The 19,450-nt window shown below is 32.2% G+C and overlaps 4 protein-coding genes across 5 annotated transcripts; 1 reads left to right on the forward strand and 3 right to left on the reverse strand.

Annotated features, from left to right (window-relative positions):
• Nucleotides 1-770: 770 nt before the first annotated feature.
• LOC105639307 (uncharacterized) lies at nt 771-1,581 on the forward strand. Its single transcript, XM_012223321.3, has one exon. The coding sequence runs from the start codon at nt 811-813 to the stop codon at nt 1,285-1,287; it is 477 nt and encodes a 158-aa protein (XP_012078711.1). The 5' UTR covers nt 771-810; the 3' UTR covers nt 1,288-1,581.
• Nucleotides 1,582-4,352: 2,771 nt separating this feature from the next.
• LOC105639317 (cation/H(+) antiporter 4) lies at nt 4,353-6,988 on the reverse strand. Its single transcript, XM_012223333.3, has 3 exons — nt 6,776-6,988; nt 5,635-6,639; nt 4,353-5,456 (listed from the first exon to the last, which is right to left on the reverse strand). The coding sequence occupies exons 1-3, from the start codon at nt 6,986-6,988 to the stop codon at nt 4,353-4,355; spliced, it is 2,322 nt and encodes a 773-aa protein (XP_012078723.3).
• Nucleotides 6,989-8,324: 1,336 nt separating this feature from the next.
• On the reverse strand, nt 8,325-13,751 carry ATCHX13 (Cation/hydrogen exchanger family protein). 2 transcript variants are annotated; one of them, XM_089725633.1, is made up of 3 exons: nt 13,213-13,751; nt 12,068-12,549; nt 8,325-9,635 (listed from the first exon to the last, which is right to left on the reverse strand). In XM_089725633.1, exons 1-3 carry the CDS (start codon nt 13,589-13,591, stop codon nt 8,460-8,462), a joined length of 2,037 nt encoding a protein of 678 aa, XP_089581759.1. In that variant the 5' UTR covers nt 13,592-13,751; the 3' UTR covers nt 8,325-8,459. The 2 variants fall into 2 exon arrangements, with proteins under 2 accessions (XP_089581759.1, XP_012078736.1); XM_012223346.4 differs by having other exon boundaries at nt 12,068-13,072; nt 13,213-13,599.
• Nucleotides 13,752-14,587: 836 nt separating this feature from the next.
• Nucleotides 14,588-18,590, reverse strand: LOC105639332 (U2 small nuclear ribonucleoprotein B''). Its single transcript, XM_012223357.4, has 5 exons — nt 18,401-18,590; nt 16,703-16,875; nt 16,068-16,164; nt 15,398-15,477; nt 14,588-15,011 (listed from the first exon to the last, which is right to left on the reverse strand). Exons 1-5 carry the CDS (start codon nt 18,471-18,473, stop codon nt 14,733-14,735), a joined length of 702 nt encoding a protein of 233 aa, XP_012078747.1. The 5' UTR covers nt 18,474-18,590; the 3' UTR covers nt 14,588-14,732.
• Nucleotides 18,591-19,450: the final 860 nt, after the last annotated feature.

Below are 19,450 nucleotides of genomic sequence, written 5' to 3' on the forward strand. Positions count from 1 at the left end.
TTTGGAGTTCCATTCCGTACCTAACCACTCCTTTGAGTCCTTCAAGCCATTGTTATTGAGTCATGTATGTGGGACCCATTAATTTCAAATTAAGTTTTCTAATCATTTAAAACAAAAGAGATGGTAAATTACCTCCATCTCAGCAAGGAACAGATTATAACTACTGAATGTAATGACAAAAACCTTCGTGATCTACAGTTTGAATAGAGAATAATCTCTTGACTATAGGGGCGAATATTCGATTAAATAAATCGAATTAGTTCAATTTCGATTCATCTAAATATGTTTTGATGAAATTTATATTCGAAATTAAATGGTATGATAATCGATCCAAACTATATAATTAAATCAATTTGGTTCGATTTGAATTTAGTTATCCAAACGAAATAAACTAATTTAGATCTAAAAATAAATTTAGTTAATTATATATAATAACTAAATTAAAAATCGAAAACCAAATGATTTTATATATCTAAATCGACTGATAATTGAATTTTTAAAATAATTATCTAAATTCAATTAAAATAAATTAATTTGGTTCCATTCTCAATTAGAAAGCGAGAACTGCTGGCCCGTACTTGATTCTAAAGGAAAAAAAAATATCAACTACTAAGACAAGGCAATCAAAAAGAAGGTAACAAACCACAGATTTATTAGTCACTCTCAGGACATTTTGGTAATTTAGAAATAAATATAAATTTATTTTCTTTGTTTGTATTTACAACTAAAGCTGATTCTATATATATATATAAGCTAATCAAGTCTTTGATCACACCCTTACCAAGGAAAGAGAGACAGAGAGAAAGAGAAATGGGTAATAGCTTAAGGTGCTGTTTGGCTTGTGTTCTTCCTTGTGGAGCCTTAGATTTGATCCGTATAGTTCATTTAAACGGCTACGTTGAGGAGATAACTCGCCCAATCACTGCTAGTGAGGTTCTTAAAGCCCACCCTAATCATGTTTTGAGCAAACCTTGTTCTCAAGGAGTTACCCGCAAAATCTTAATCCTTTCGCCGGAATCTGAGCTCAAAAGAGGCAGCATATACTTCCTTATTCCGGCATCTACCTTGCCGGAGAAGAAGAAGCAGCAAGCAGCCAAGAAATCCTTCAAGAAGACCAAAAAATGCAACACTACTACAAGTTCTACAGAAGACAATCATATATCAGATTGTGACCGTTATTTAACTGATATTATCTCATCATCAAAAAAATCTTCACGTCGTGGTGACCGCCGGACTGGTCGTGTCGGAGTATGGCGGCCTAATCTCCAGAGCATATCCGAAGACTAACATTTTTTTCCGGTGTCGGAATCTGACATCCCCGGTACAATTATGCAATGGGGACGTTTTTTTATTGTACGTGGGGTTATTGGAATTGTGGATAAGTTTTTTTCTTTTTTTTTTTTTAATGTTTCGGTCTGCGGGTAATAGTTGCAGACTCTGAATTTTCACTGTGGATCAGATCTTGATCCGTTTGAATATAGAAGCAAGAGAAATCGATATCGTTTGGACTAAATGAGAAATTGTATGAATCTCATAGAGAAAATTGTAAGTAAATATGTTCTGTTTTTTTGTTTTTTTTTACTAATTTCATTGCAATTATGATTTGAAATAATTTTGTGCCCTAAATTTGAGTTTTAATTATAATGAGGAGATTGATTCCTCAACAATTCGTTTTAATTATAATTTTGTACTTGAGATTTGAGAACAATTCGTTCATAAATAACAATTCCTTTCAATTTTCTAGAGAAAAAAAAAAAGATTTAGACCCAAAAAAAAAAAAAAACTTTCGCTTAATGATTTATTATTAATTATCAGGGAAGGAGAATTTAAAAACCAAAACTATTGGCAGGTCGTATACGTATTTATCACTAAATTATTACTTAGTGTTCAAATTACAAGTTCATTTTCATATAATTTATCTAAATCTATTTTGTTTATAAACTATAACCCTAACATGTGTGTAAAAATACTAGGTAATTTAGTTTATTTTTCAAAATTACTCTTTTGTCTATAAATATAAATCGTTTTAAGATATTTTTTTCTAGAAATAAAATATTAAAGAGTAATTAATGATGTTTTTTCAATTTTATTTTTATTTATATTAAATATAATAATTATTTCTGTAATTTTTTAATTAATTGATAATTCAATCAAGTTAGTAAACATTTTGCTATAATTTAGGAGAATTAAATATTATTTTAATTACTATATAACAATTTTAAACGACTTATATTAATGGATGAGAGAAGTAGTAGTTGAATGATTGGAGTGATTAAATTGGCTTAATTAACATTAATTTTATGATATTTTTATATGAGTTTTAGAGCTGACCTTGATTGTCCAACTAATACATAGAAAATATGTTTTAGATTAGATTATTATGATAATGTAATGTAATTAGACAAAGTGTCATGCCACTTAGAATGGAGACCATTTGTTTTTAGAGGAAAGATTTTTTAACATTAAATGAAACAAAGTAGGATTTCTATATATTATGTTATTCTCTAACTAATTATTTGTAAGCTGTCAATTTCATAAGGTCAAACACTGCTAATTCATTTGATTAGGCATTACCCAACAAATAGAGGGAATTTTGGACAATATTAATAAATAAACAAGCAGAGACGGAAAATTTTGAGTTTGAATTTAGTGATTGTCGTTCTAAGGAGAACGCTACCATATATATTATAAAAATTTTTATTTAATTGTATTACGTAGCATCGCCCAATTAAAAATAAGTTAAGCAATGCCAATTGAATATATTCTAATTAATTAAATAAATTATACTCTTTAACTGTTTTTAAAATGAGTTCATGCTTAATTCTTACTATATCTCTGTTGATTTATAATTAAGAAATTAATAACATTTATTTGTTAATTTTAGCATAAACATTTATTATTATTATTATTATTAAATATATGGAGACAAAGGCCATACGGGCTCGTATTATTAATAGCATATAAATCCAAAAGTCCTCAAATAGCGACAAAGACAAGGTAGAGAAAAATAAAAGCAAAGGAGCTGGCAAATCCTCGTAAACATTTTATCGTATAACTCAGTCTTCACATGCATTCCCTCTTATTTTATTAACATCCCTTCTTTGGTTTTAGTTTACAAATTTCTTATTTATTAATTTTATTATTATTTTTTTTTAAATTTTTGCTCATCGCAAGATCCACCATTCTTAGCTTTTACAAATCTACTTTGGGAAAATCACCATTAATTATAAGTTAATTAACTAAAGCACATTTACACATTACTCGTTTTTAAATAGTTTAATGTTGAGGATAGCCATTGGTTTGATTTGCTTCGAAAATCAAATTAAAATGAATCATGAAGAAAAGTTTAGACGTGAAATCAGTTTTGAAATTTTAATTTTAAATTTGATCAAAATAGGTGAATACAAATTAATTTTAATTCTTGTTTTTAGAATTGAAATCAATTATTTTCGTAATAAAAAAAAAAAAAGCGTAATTACGTGCAAACTAGAATTGTGGAAACCCTAAAATTTGAGAGGATTGATTGCAATTTCCATTTTAAGTCTGTTGATGGGTTCAAACCATTAGTTCAACTAACCAAACCATGGGTTTGATATATGAGCTGTCTATTAATTATGAATTAAAACACCAAACATGTAATTAAATGAATTAATTAAATAAATTAGGTTGGAGATCCCCATGAAGTGAACTAGTAACTAGCATCGAGCCTTGTGCAACGCTAGCAGGACAAAAGGGATCGCATTTCTTAGTCGCCAATTACTGGAGGCTAATCTCTCTCTCCCTCTCTAGATCGGAGACGCATCCAGCCATTCACTTCAATTGTTGGACTTATGAATTTCATTTTTTAATTTAGTTTCTTCAAATAATTTTTTAATATTTTTTGAGCACATCCAAATTTAAATAATATAATTAAAGTAAAATTTAAATTGTCCCCTAAGTTATATATTTTTTGTTCGTCGAGAATTTATAATTTAATTGATTCTATTGAGTTTTTAAAAAAATTATTTTTTTTAGGCTGATATACTCGTGAAACTCTTTTAATAATAACGATTTATATGACTTTATACGTAAAATTCGTGTAGATATACACATACTTTATTATCGTTGATCGAAGCAGGCGTTACATGTTGGTGAAGGAATATATCTATTAAGTTGATGGAACTGCAAAGATTTATCTATTAGATTTTTCATATTTATATATTAAAATTTCATTTTTTTTAAGCATGCATTGGGTTCATAACATAAGTATTGTGGAATGATTTTCATCCATAAATTTCACAATATATAATGATTAATCTAACAACATTACATTGAAAGAAACTGCAAATTTCTTTACGGTAATGAACTAAAAACTAAGTTAATTGTTGTTGTTGCTGTACAACTAAGATTGAAGCCTTGCCATTAAGATCACTTGAAGCTAGTAAATCTCCTATAACACCCAATTCAGGAAATTCACTCCATTGAGAAAGTCCGCTTGTTTGTGCACATTCTACGCCATTGCGTCTACCCACTATAATAAGATCATACTGATTAGCCATTTCTCTTAACAAATATGCAGTTTGAGGTCCATCTTTCACCTCTACTTGTATAAATTTAACATCTTGATTTGTAATACCATTAGGTTTAAGATCCTTCAATGCCTCAGAATCAAGAATTTGTTCCCAAGTTACTAGACTACTTTGATCCTCCTCTTTCGCGATGAGTCGAACAATTGTCATGGTAATGTTAGAGCCATTACTCATACGTTTAGCAAATGCCAATGCTTCTCTATCATCATTTCCTCCTAAGAAAATGATAGCAACCCGTGAATGCTCTGATTGTTTTGTTCGTCTAAGATTACCGCGGTTAACCAAGATTCCCACAGAGCAAGGAGCTCGTTCTAGGATATTATAGTTAAGGGCTCTAATGGATATATCTTCTGAAACGAGACTACCATCAATAGACCAATTTCGATGGAATGGAAGGACTATAAGGGATGTAAGTTTGTCTAATGCAAGTGTGCATATATCTTCATGCATTAATTTTGGTGGAGAAACTGCTGTGAATGTGTTTACTGATACAGCTCCCATTTTCCTTTGTTGGTATTGATTAAATGAGACTATGATATTATCAGAATAAGAAGCAATGTCACTTTTGATCTGAATGTTATGGGATATAAAGATTGGATAAGCTCGGCCAATTAGCTTTATAAGGTGAAGAATAGTAACAGTCATAGGGCTATCACGGGTTGGACCTGAGGCATCAAGAAGATTAATTGCGGAAGTGATATCATCAGGACTATGAAGACACATCAGAATACGTAATTCTGAGTCCGGTTTTAAATTCATGATGTTTCTTTTCTGATAACCAGCATATTTCCTTGATGGGTCATAAAGTTTTCTCACAATGACAGGAAAAATACTTGCCGTGACTAGAACGCCTGTGAGTAGCAAAGTAAAAGTGGTTTCATTAATATCCTGCAAGGAATTGAGATGAAAGTTCTGTTATTATAATAAGAGAAAAATGTAGAATATATAGAATTGCGAGATATATAAATGTTTCGACATTATATAAAAACAAACTTATCAATTACTAAATTTCAAAAATTTAATGGCTGATGAGCTCGTTCTTATACTGTTTGTAATATAAAATTACCTGACTATCTCTTAAAGTATTATAAGTTGCCAACTCTACGATGCCTTTGCAGCTCATGATGAGGGCTAGTGCAAAAGAATCATTCAAAGGCATTTTACAATAAACTGAAGCTGCGAGACATGACAGTATTTTTGCAATCAAAGTCACAAAGATTAGAATTGCTTCAACTGTCAGCAAATTTTTGTTCATCGTAAGACTTCCAAACTTAGCTCTCATAGCTGATGTAGTAACAAATAGTGGTAGAAAAATTCCTGAAACTATACAATCAAGTTTCTCTACAACAGCAGATCCTAATGGCGGTCCATCTGGTACAGCCAAACCAAGAATAAAAGGTCCAAAGTAAATCTGTTGGCCAAATGAGTTGGACAAAATTCCACTTACAAAAAACATTATAACAATCATAATGATGTATATATCCTTAACTGGTCTTCCTTTTGGTGTTTGTCGCACAATCCAAAACATCGCAGGTCGAATGATGAAAATGGCAAGAATAACATAAGCAAGAATAGAAACTAGGGTTCTAAAAGCCATCCCAACGGAAATCACTTTTACCACTGTAATTAAAGTTGCTAAAGTAAAAAGTCCAACTGTACCCATTTCACCAATCATAGCAGCAGATAATCCTAATCGACCAAGTTCTGAATTTAGAATCTCGAGATCGCTCAAAAGGGTTGCGACAACTGCGAATGGAGTTGCACAAAGTACTGATGTTACTATGTAAAGTTTATCTGGTAAATCTTTTCCTAACCAAGATTTTTCCAAGGCTACTTCAATTCCAAGGCCAAGAACCAAAGGCACAGTCACAGATAAAAAACCAATCCCACAAGCTTTTCTTCCTGTTTTAGATATCATACTTAAATCCATCTTCACCCCACATAGAAAGATGAACAACGTGTAACCTAAACTGGCTATTGTGCCTAATATATCTTGGCTTTCAATCGTAAATACAGTTTCTTTGAATTTGGTGTTGCTTCCAAGTAAAGAAGGACCAAGAATTATCCCAGCCTGCACACAGATAAATAATATATTTCATTGCCTGCATTGCTTTATTATTAAATTTTCAAAGGAAAGATTTCAAATGACTCGTAATGAAAAAAAAAAAAAAAAAAAAAAAAAAAAAAAAGGGAAGGAAACTACGTACAAGAATTTGTGAGACGATTACAGGGATCCCAAAATGCTTGAGAATCAAATGACAACCTTGGGTGATAGAGAAAATTAGAAGAATCTGCAACTGTAACAATGGCAATTGATACTCAAAAACTGGAGGAGATTTTAGATTCTCCCAAATACCATTGGAATTAACATTTGGTGGTAATTCAGTGCATATAAGTTTTTGATTTGCTGCAAGTTTCATTGATGCCAATTTCTGTTCTTTGCTTCTGTTCTTATTTTTTGGTGCTCAATACACAAGAATCCTTATTTTATGATGATCTTTTGCATATGCAGAATGGTAAAGAAAATGAAAACAAAATGAGAATGAGAAGTATGGTTAGAAAGGAAAAGAATAACTACGCCTTTTATATTATCTTTACAGAGTTTAGCCACCAAATTTTCAGTACTAATGTTTATATTCTGTTTTCTGCTCAACAACTGAAATATGCAAAATAGCATCCAAAAGTTGTTGAAGATGTTTTCTTGTTTATGTTTTAAATTAAATTATACATGGCTATCAAAGTTTTGAACTAATTTCCAATATGTAATAACAATAATTTCATTTGTTAATTTCCAAGTGGATGGTTGTATACTGTCATTTCATAACAGAATCTAGTTAAGAAGTTATAGGAGATTTATTTTATGGCTATAGAAAGGAGTAGCTCAGTTGTGCATTATTTCATATAATATTCATAGTTAATTGTCAATTGTACGTGCATTTGTTATATTATTGAAACTTCTTTTGATAGATACTAAAAAAAATTGAAAAAAATCTAATTTCTTGTTATATCCAGAGATTTTCTCCTTTTTTATGTGTTTGTTTGAAAGATGTCCTTTTAATTTTAAAAAAATTATTCTTTCGTCGATCAAGTACTTTGATTTATCTCCTTATATCATGTACAAGATACGAGGAATCTCACTAATTTATTAAATGTTAATCAAATGGGAAAACTACCTCTTACTGTATAACTAACAATAATTTTTAGTCCATTGTAATAATAATAATAATAATAATAATAATAATAATAATAATAATAATAATAATAGCTGTCATTGTTATTCAAAATCCCCAAATTATGGCCCTTTATTAACTAACATTGAGGATAAATAAATAAACTCAAAAGTAAATATAATAATTGAGCATAAAAATCCAATTATAATTAGCAATTAGCAAAATTTTGAGTCTTCTTTGCTTTGATGCCTTTTTATTTTATTTCATTTTTATTTGTTTTCTGTTGCTAGTTGTGGCTGCCAAAGGGATGTGATTTGTAACTAATTCCCTTATTCTTTAGGCTGCAATGAGAATAGAGGGATGGGATTTTGAACTTGTTCAAGAATTTTATTTCTTGTTCAACCCTTTCAAAATGATAGTTGATCTTATTATGTTCAATATTTAAATTGTGAGTTCATGCAAAAAAGATAAAAAAGGAAAAAGTATTTTGTTCTCACAAAACGTCTGATTCAATTGAAAATATGAAAATTGGATGAATGTGAAAAAAAAATGCAAAACAAGAAGGTTATATCTCAAAGTGACGAGCATCGATCTTTGTATTAAACTATTGAATTCCATATAGAATTGTTTAATTAATTATTGTAGCTAGATTCTAATCAAATACAGTTCTAAAAAAGGGAGAGAAAAAAAAAAGAAAAAACTATTTTTTATTCATGGGTTCCTATTCATCTTCTTTAGAGAAGTTAGAGGACACCTTTGAATCTAAGGATTTGCTACTACTACTTAACTTGAATTCACTTTTTAATGGTTGTTGAACTACCACCAATACTGAAAATCTGAAATCTGAAGAAGATAAAATGTCTCCTATGACACCAAGATGAGCAGGATCCTCATTCCATTCTGTTAATCCCATTATAATTGGAGAATGAGGATCACTATGTCTTCCAACTATTGCTAAATCAAAAGCATCTCGTAAAGAACGCATAACTTTTGCTGTATCTTCACCATGTCTCACCATCACCTTCTCAAAATGTATCCTTTCCCTGCACTCTATATCAGCAAAATTTTCTAGCAAATACTCTATGTCTTTTTCCTTTTCGTCGTAACTATAATCTTCGTGTTTGAACAAAATCACTGTAACTTTCACTTGGTGATGCCCGGCCATTCGTATACTAAGAGCAATTGCTTCACAATCATCATCCCCACCGAAGAACAGCATCGCTATCTGATACAATGAATAGCTTGTTAGTACAGTTTGGTTTATACCCATTTCTCCTCGATCGATGAACAATCCAACAGAACAAGGAGCCCATTCCATTACATGCTTATTGACACGCCTAATAGAGGAATTAACCGATCCTATTCTTCCATCAATACCCCATCTCTTATGAAAGGGTAAAATTATTATAGTTGTCCTTTTATCTGACGCAACTGTGCATATATCAGTATGCATGCTTTTGTATGGTGATATAGCAGTGAAGTGTTGCACTAAAACACTCCCCGTATATTCCTGTTCGAGACGCTCGAAGGCATTAACAATGTGCAATGAATTGTATCCTGCAGTTAAATTGAGGTTGTCTAATTGGTGATGAGGCATGAGTATTGCTGATGCTCGACCACTAAGCTTCATGAGTTGCAAGACAAAGACAGTAATACAATTGTATCTGGTAGGATTACAAGCTTTAAGGAGGTTGATGATCATAGGAACATTTTCTTCGTTGTAAATACAAACTAATACTCTTAGCTGCAAGTGGTAGTTTGAGCCTTGAATGGTCCTTCTACTTACTGTTTTGTACCTCTTAGATGGATCATACAGATAAGAAACAATAGGTCTAGCAAATCCAGTCACAATCAGCAATGAGACAAGCAGAAAGTTAAAGGAATGGACGTCCAGTACCTGTATATATACGTAAATATAAAAAAGCTCCGTTTGGTAAGCCGGAATGAAACGTAATATAATGTAATCATAAAGCATCTTAAGGATAACATTACACTATAAATGCCTCAATTATGTTACATTATGTTCTATCACAGTGTACCAAATATAGCACACATGTTTTACAGTTATGCTAAGCGTTGAAGGCTTAATTTCACTCACCGTACCTGGATGACACCCCTATTATATTGGTATACTAAAATTTCACGCAAAAATATAAAATCTTTAATTTGTATTTCGCTAAAATAAATCCGTCAGTCTAGGGGTGGCCACGGTTCCGGAACCGGCGGTTCCGGTTCCAGAACCGGCGGTTCCGGTTCCAAAAAAACTGGAACCGGAACCGAACCGAAAAAGTCCGGTTCCGGTTCCGGTTCCGGTTCCGGTCCGGTGATAAAACCGACGGTTCCGATCGATTTTCCGGTGAATCACATAATTTTAAATTTTAAATTTTGAAGACCGGTTTTCAAAATTTAATAAATTTGTGAAAGTTATTTGTAAAAAAAATACACCTAAAAAATTAAAAAATTCTACAATTAAATTTATTTTTTTAAAGACTTGAATATAATTATTTTTTACAAAAAAATTCTTCAACTGAAATTATTTTTTGTTTAAAAAAGTTTGAATATAATTTAAAAAAATATTGTAGAGAGAGTAAGTAGAGAGAGTAGAGATTTTTTTGTAATGAATTTGTAAATGAAATGAGGTATTTATAATAAATCCAAAAAATTAATTTTTCAAAAATACCCTTGAAACTAGCCGTTATATAGCCGTTTATAGCTATTGGGAGGAATAATTAATAGATTTCACAATAAAATAAAAAAAAAAAAACACAACGTTCAGACCAATAATTATAAGAAGAATATGTATTTATTTTTTTATTTCATTTTTCTGTTGTCCCTTTGTAGGGTGTAGGCGTAGGGTTTATAATTTTATTGTGTCTAAGGTTGGGTGGACAGAGTGGTGGGGTACTGGGGTTTCTTTGCTCTAAAAGGAGCTTTTTTTTTTTTTTTTTTTTGGTGTGACAGTTTATAAGAACCTCCGGTTCGAACCGGTTCGAACCGGCGGTTCTAACCGGCCGGAGAACCGGCGGTTCCAACCGGTTCCGACCGGTTTTCTGGAACCGCCGGTTCTGGTTCCAGAAAATCTGGAACCGGAACCGAACCGGAATATTCCGGTTCCGGTTCCGGTTCGTCCCGGTTCCGGTTCTCACCGGTTCCGGACCGGTTCGAACCGGCGGTTCCGGTTCCAGGAACCGTGATTTGGCCAAGCCTACGTCAGTCTAGCCGTTTGATATTAGACGGAACGCTGACATGGCACGTTCGAAACGTAAAAAGGTGCTTTATCAGCCCTCAGAGCTCTTCCTAACTAAATCCAATTTCTCTCTCCTTCCCAAATAAGACCCATCTCTCTCTCTCTCTCTCTCTCTCGCTGAAGCTCTCATCGGCGGCCAAAGAAGCATCCACAACCCTCTTTCATGGCTTTCTTAGCCATTTCAAGCTCAGAAATGCACCGAGGTCGTTCGACTTTATGTAAACGTGGGCAGGAAGCGATTATGAGAACCTCATGGGCTGAGATTAATTCTGGCAACATTTTTTGGAATGTGTGAATTATGGGGTAAATTTTTTGTCTTTTAACGATCCATAGATATAATGCATTGAGATGATTATAAATGATTTCTTCTCCGTTCTTTCCAGATACTGAGTTATTACCGATTTGTTGAATGGATAGATCCCGTTGTGCATTCCGGATGAAAATGGTGATAATTGGGTTGCTAAAGAAGATAGATAAAATTGAGAAAGAGAAGATAGAAGTTGAAGCGGTAATAAGAAATTAAACGTTTTTTTAGATGTGATTGTGGTTGTTTTGGTCGTTGTTTTGTTCTTTTCTAGCTATTTGTTAAGGTGGGGTGGAAGAAAACGATGAAAGTCCCTATCATTGCTGGAAAAGAAAACGAGGAAAGGAAAGAAAGTGACGAAAGTTCAGATTGAAACTCAAAAGATAAAGACGAAGAGACTGATGGGTAGGAGAGAGAAACGTTTGGGCAAGAGAGAGAGAAATGACCTTTTGCATGGAATAGAGAGCGATTTAATTGATGTCTGACTTGGTAGGACTGATAGAGCAACTTTTTACGTTCTAACGCCCTATGTCAGCATTCCGTCTAATATCAAACGGCTAGATTAACGGATGCATTTTAGCGAAACACAAATTAAAGATATGATATTTTCGCGTAACAAATTGAAATTTTGGTACGCAAATGTAATAAGAGGTATAGTCAGTGGTATGATGGGTGAAATTAAGTAAGTGTTGAACTAAAGAAATGAAATTAAAAACATGATAAAACAAAACATAAACACAATTCACAATTCACAATTCAGAAAGAGTTTGATTTATACCTTGGAATCCACCAACTTGACATACATAGCAACCTCAATAATGCCTTTGCAGCACATGATCAAACCAAGACACAAGGCATCAGAAAAGGTCACACCACAACAAAGAGCTGGAAGTATGACGCCTATGAACTTGGCTATGTAGGTCACAACCACAATGATTTTGAACATCCCATGAAAGTCTTCAGTTTCACTTGCAAATATGTTCACGTTCAAACCACTAAAGGCACAAAAACAAGGAAGCAACAATCCATTAGTAACTGCTTGGAGCTTATGTTCCATTTCTGTACTTAATGGAGGTCCATCCGGCAAAATCAAGCCCAAAAGAAGTGGTCCAAAGAGAAAATTCTGGCCAAGAATCTCAGATAAAAGAGAACAAATTAGAACTGAAGTTAAGATTAGAAAGAAGTGAATTTCATCCATGGTTTGTCCTTGTTCGTCGAATCTTGTCATCCATATTATAAATGGTCGAAGAATAAACACGACTGCAAGGAGAAACATAGAAACACATATCATATAGCTTAATGCCATCTCAAAGGATTCACGAGCAAAAGTAGACCCTGTGGATGCAAGTTCGCTCACAACAAAGCAACTTATATCATTTATCATGCATATCTTAGAAGCAAAACGACCAAGATCCGAGTTGAGGATTTTTAGATCAATAAGAAGACTATTGATAACAGGGAAAGAACTCAAAGAGTGAAGCATAATTATCATAAGAACGCTACGAGTTACTCGCTCATCTACGCCGTTTATCTGCATAAAGGTTTTGAATGTTAACCAGCCAATTATTGCAGGCAACAGAAAACCAGTTATACCAATTAGAGCTTCACTAGCACCTGCATGCTTTATTATGTTGGTATTCATCTGTAATGATAGTATAAATATATGAAGGATCAGACCCATCTGTGCAATTATGTTAAGAATTATCCTGCCTCCTGGTGGAAATATTCTCACTAGAGCTGGACAATAATGCCATAGAAATGAAGGACCTAAAAGTATTCCAGCCTGATTGGAACAAATCATATCACAAAAATATAATCAGAAGGAAGAATTCCAAAAGGGATTGTCTTGATAAACATTCAAAAGGAATTATATGTATGTTTATATATATATATATATAAAAGCAATACATATTAACGGCTTACCAAAACTTCTGCAGTGAGAATACTTTGTCGAAGAGGTTTCAAGAAAAGATAAATGAATCTGGTGGTGAGAAAGATTAATGAAATTTGAAGAAGAAGAATAGGAAAGGTAAAATCGAAAGGATTGTCTCCTAGAAAAATACCACGGGTGGGCCTGATCATGTCTTTGTACTGGCAAACCATGCTTTCTTTGAAGAAAGGGCCTGACACAGTCCCTATGGTCACTATTACCCGACCTGAATTCTCCATGTTTGAGATCAAGGTTGGAGGTAGAAGATGAGAAATACTGAATAATTAGCAAATTATTGTCTACAATAGAATAGGATAAAATGTTGGAACCCAATTGGGAAAAGAAGGAAATTTTACTTCTTTCTTGCAACATGAGATAAAGAGCTCAGAGAGAGAGAGAGAGAGAGAGGGGGAGAGAGATTTTGGGAACAGTTTTGAGAGGAGGAAGTTCTTTAGGCAATGAAAGCTTTCTCATTATTTATTTTATAATTTTATTTCGAGTTTACACTAGACAAATCTACCTTGAGAATAGAGAAGTTGGCTCCTCTCCATTCAATTAATCTCCTGCTCAAAGATCTTACTGTGAGCATATATTATATATTTAATTTGGATTATTAATATATTTCTGTACATGATAATCAATTATTATTGCATTTAATTAATATGGATATACTTTTTAATAGATAGTCCATCGCCTCTTAACGTAACCATCAATTTCAAAAGCTAATGTAAATAGATATATAAACATGTGATACGATATATTTATATTAAGAAAATTTTATTATTAAATCAGTGAACTTAAATTGTGATATTTTAGTTATGATAATTTTATTCTATGTTATATTGATTTGAAGTAATTAATTAATGAAATCCGATGTATTTATATTATATTCAATAAATAATAATGTCATATTTACAGTGAGTGCAACAAGAGTTTAGTTATATTTACATGTTGTAACTCCTCATTCTGTTCCCAACCATCATTGAAACGCACTTGTATTTCCTTCTTACGCGCATTTCTCAACGGAAGCAAAACACCAGTACTTTTCCCCGGCGAACGTGGCTAAAGGGCCGATTGCCCACTTCTTTATTTTCTAAAAAATTACAAAATAATAGTATTATTGTATTTTTCATTATTCAATTTCCACCCTTCAAAATATAATTTGACTCCCTCTTATCCTTACCTGCTAGAAAAACTAAAATAAAAGTTAAAAACACTAATATACATATAGAGTACACAAATGAACCATTTTTCAAATAAGGTATTATAGGAAAACTAATTAAAACAGTTTCATAAAATTACCTTGTGATTTGAAATCGTAACGCTTCAAATTATACAAAAATGGATAGCAATTTGCATAAGCATCTGTGTCTTGAAAAGCATATTCTCATTTTTATCAAACAGTTGGTCCATCAAACATCACCATTGTGTGCAATAAATTCTTCGATTGTCTCATCTCTAACTATAGATTCAACGCAAGAAACAGAAGGTAGTAGTCTAGAATAATGCACAATTACTTCTTGGCATAAGTAATAGCCATAGGATTCTGAGGAGTAATTTTGAATCCCTGAAGGGCCTGCATGGCCATGAAGGACTGGTCTTCATCCTCAAATTCTACAAATGCAATACCTGGTTTTGCTTCGATCATTCGGACTTCCCTGAATCCTGGATATTGTTGGAAGAGAACTTGCAACATCATGCTAGTAGTTTCATGTGGTAAATTCTGTATAAACAGTATATTATTTGGTGGAACTGTTTCCTGTTCACCCCGGTTTCCTTGTCGGAAAGAAGCCTACAGGAGATGAGTAAATATAATACATCAGAAGTAGCATTGGTCAGATAAAATTGTAAAGCAGTTCATGCACACTATATTAAATTGTAAGTTGGATCCATGATACATTAATTATAGCGATAAATGATAACATAAGTGGAAATATATATATATATATATTTTGAAGAATATCAGTGGTAAAATTATCAAGCAATCATCATTGATAATTCCTTTTATTCACCAGAAGATTAAACAGGTGAGCTCTGCCTCAATTAATGTAAAGCCTAAGCTTATATTCTTCACTCTTAAAAGAACATTATAGCATATGTGTTGGTAGCAATCTACAAGAGGAAAAGATGGAAGGACAAACATTAAAATAACTATAATTTAAAATGAATCCAACTTACTGGGCCCCTGTTATTCTCAGCAGCTGTGCCATTAGCTGTAGCAGATTGTTGAGCTTCTTCAGCACGTCTCTTTCGCTCAACTAAAGAAGAAACTATTTTGTCAGTATCAGAGTGGTGAATTCAAAAACAAGAAATTGACATGGAATCTAGGTTTAACACTTATGCCCATTCTTGTCTTATGGCTTATCTTTTAAAATGATACCCTCTCATGTAAAACATCTTGCGATTGACCATTTATTAGTTCTTGCTGCAAGTAGTATACCTTTTTTCTTTTGTAAATCAATCACCAAGCAAAACATTAGGAGCCTCTTTCAAGAAACATATGCTCAACTAACCAGGTAAAAAGGAAAATGTAACTTGACCTTATAGATCTAATAATCCTAGTTTGTCCTGCTCTCTTTTTAGAGAGCAGTCAAGAATATTAGTTTTTCATCATCTCCTTCATATAAAAGCATATTTTCTTGCTCATTCTAATTTGCCCCTTTTTAATGTGAATGTTCCAGTACCTAAGAAATAAACTCAAATAATTCACAAGACCACCAATTCCTAACTTTTTATACACATATAAACCAACGTGCAGAAGCCAGGAACTTACAGCTATTAAAAATGATCTAATGCATAAAACTCATTAAATTTAATAAAATAGAGAACTGTTAAAACTTCTATTCACCTTTTTCTTCCTGTTTCTTCTTTTTCTTTGCATTTGGATCATATATTCCTTCTGCCTCTACAAGGCAGTCGGACTTCGTTTTCGCATACTGGATCCGCTGCATACATCAATCACATATAACATTACACTAACATTTAATGGGACTCAAAGATGGAGTATTAAAATAGAAATGAACAAGACTGCAAGGAGATGTAAACTTTTGGATGGTTTACATCATTTGGCCTTCTGAAGCTCAATTTCATATTTAATAATTGTCCCCTTTAAAAGTCACAATGGCTGCAAATAAGTAATTGTTGCAGGACACACTATTTCCCAAATGGATTTTTCAAAAAAGAAAAAAAAAAAACATGTAAATAATAGAAAAGACTCTTTGTGGCACAATATAAGTGTGCAGATTGAGCAACAAAAGTAAGTTGGTGACAGTAAAATCATAGGAATTTTGCAAACAGGGTCAAATGAAAAGGCTTTTAATTGATGCCAACAATATTGAAACAACATATTAATATAACGTATAGAGTTAAGAAAAAAAGAAATAACTGATTTAATTTGTGGAAGAGTAATGCACAAGTCTAAAGAACACATCAAAACACATGCACTTATGCATTAATATTGGTTGAAAACTTCCTAAGACAGACCATAGGTTTGTCATAAAATGGAAAACCCTGCATTTGCCGCACAGCATTACTCGCAGCCATCACTTCACTGAAACAGACCCATGCTTGCCCTCGAAGCCTGGGTGTCTTCAAGGCAACAACATCCAAGATCCTTCCATATTGGGAGAATAGACAATAAAGTGCTCTTTTCAGTTCTGACAAAAGAAAAAGTTTTACATGTGTCAACCTCAACTAGGATACTCTGAAAGGAAATTAAAGATGTGAAGATGTTGTTAAATTTAGGAATGAGAGATGAAAATATCACAAGAAATTATACATTTTCACTTCTTTATAACTGGCCAAGTGAAATATTTTCACATATCAGAGAAATGAATGGGACAATAAACTCCTAACACATACAAGCAAATGCTTGCTACAATGCTCTTTGATCATCTGAAAGTTTACTGCAAATGCATCATTCTAATTACAAAGCAAACTGATTATCCAATAGTGGTTGCATAAATGAAATTGTAATGATTATGAACAATCATCAAAACATAATGCAGCCAATAGTACCATAATGCAGCCAATAGTAACTTAACTGGATAGAAACCTCCAGAATATTTTCCTTCCATAGAATAAAAGTTAGGTAGAAGTAGATAAATTATAGGGAATTCAAAAAGATATCCTGTGACTTCATACTTTCCACTTTAAGGTCAGGGATTTTTTTTTTTTTTTTTTTTATTTTTTTTTTACAAAAATGGGTCGGTGTTTCATTCCATTAACAATTAAGAGCCCAGTACCTTAATACTATTAGTTTGTGCCAATGTGACGCTGATATGTCAAACTTTAGTTGACATATGGCATCATTAACCTAGTCCCACATAAGCATGAATTAACACTATCAAGGTATCATACCCTAAATTCTCAGCAATATAAAATATAGACCCCTTTTTTCCAAAAAACAATTCACAAACCCTGAAGCGAAAAGTATGAAACCACAGGATACTTCTTTATACTTTCCCTTTCATTAAACACTTCCGGTCACACGTGATTAAAGAAAAATATAGCCACAAACAAAAACTCCCACTCAATTCAGGATGAATTATACTATAATTTACTTTACTATTTTGATACTTGTAATTCCACAATTCATTCAAATTGCACATTTTGTAACACCAGAACAAACTTGACTTAAAATTACAGCAGATTAACTCTCCATATTACCATGGAAAAGCAACAACAAAGAAGAAGGCCATGATCAGTGCTGGTGATAGAACATTCCAACAAAAAAATAGAACATTGTCAATTGGTAAATTTTCTGATAATTTCTTTCCCACAATTTTCAGCAACCGGGGGCAAAGAACTAATTTACAATTCACACTTTCTCATGTAATCTAAAAATTTTAAACTAAATTCCCATTCCCCAGTGATAGCAATAAAAACCACCACAAAACCCAGAAAACTCGAAATTGGTCAATTACAGTACTAACAAGAAGCCAAAGGACATCTCATACCCAAATCCATGCTTATCTGCAAACCTAACTACCAAAACTACTTAACCAATGACGAACATTTTTTTCAACTAAGCTGCGTCAAGTTCGTCAGTATATAAAAGGCAGAAAATCAATAGTAAAAGAGAGGCTTCAAGCTTCAACACCGTTGCACGTTGTTTAGTTTTCTCAGCAACTAAACACAAGATTAGAAGTTAGAAGTGAAATAGAAAAGTGCGAGCGATACCTTCTTTCTTGACCTTCTCATTGAGGTTCTTGATGTATATAGTTTGGTTTGGAGGTATATCCCCTGTAAGCATCGTCTCTCTAAAACTTACCGTGTTAGAGAATCAGTCAGCCAAACGATGCTTAGGCTTCTGGGTCTGCGTATATTTGTCGCGAAAGGGAGACGGAGGGAGAGAGTGTCTTAGCAACAGGAACGGATTGAGCCCTACCTATATATATGGGCCCTCAAGAGAAGTACTAAGTTTCTTGGGCCAAGCCTAGAGAATTTTCAGTGCTTAAACGGGGGCAAACCGGAAAATAAAATCACATCTATATATCAACCTAATTTAATAAAAATACATGAGATAAATAGTGCATTTTATTGAAAAATAATAATAAATGATGACAATTTTTTAAAACGGTCTTCTTCTATTTGCTTGGTGTATAAATAGATTAATATGAGAAAGAGTAAACAAGTTTTAGATTCATTTACAATATAGTTTAAAACGTGCTTTAAATATATTGTAATTTTTATATTATTATAGATTTTTGAGAGTTCATATACATATTAAATTAAAACATAGTTTAAATACATTTATAATAAATTTGTATATATATTTATGAATTATCTTGTTATTACAATATTATTCTTCTTCCGTCTCATTTTGTTTCATTTTGTTTGTTTATTATTTATTTTTTGAATGTCTCAAAATGTTTGCAAGATTTTTAAATTTATATATTTAAATAATTATTTTTCATATAATAACATTTATGATTATTCATTAAATGAATGATTTTTTTATTAATATTTTAATAAGCTAGAGTAAAAAATGACTTAAATTCTTTATATGTATATTTTATCAAACCATGCAAATAAAATGAAAAGTATAATCAACTTGTATATAATAATAAGTACTTTTTTTAATAATAAAATATGATCACTATTGTAAACTAATTACATAGTATATATTTAAAAAATATATTTGTAAATCAATTTTCAATTCAATTGCAATATAGTTCTTAATAAGAATAAATGCAGAAAAGGAAATAACAAATTATATTCAATTCATTA

The sequence above is a fragment of the Jatropha curcas genome, chromosome 9, assembly GCF_041381405.1.
Source record: "Jatropha curcas cultivar XTBG-Jc1 chromosome 9, XTBG_Jcur_1.0, whole genome shotgun sequence".
Classification (NCBI taxonomy): domain Eukaryota; kingdom Viridiplantae; phylum Streptophyta; class Magnoliopsida; order Malpighiales; family Euphorbiaceae; genus Jatropha; species Jatropha curcas.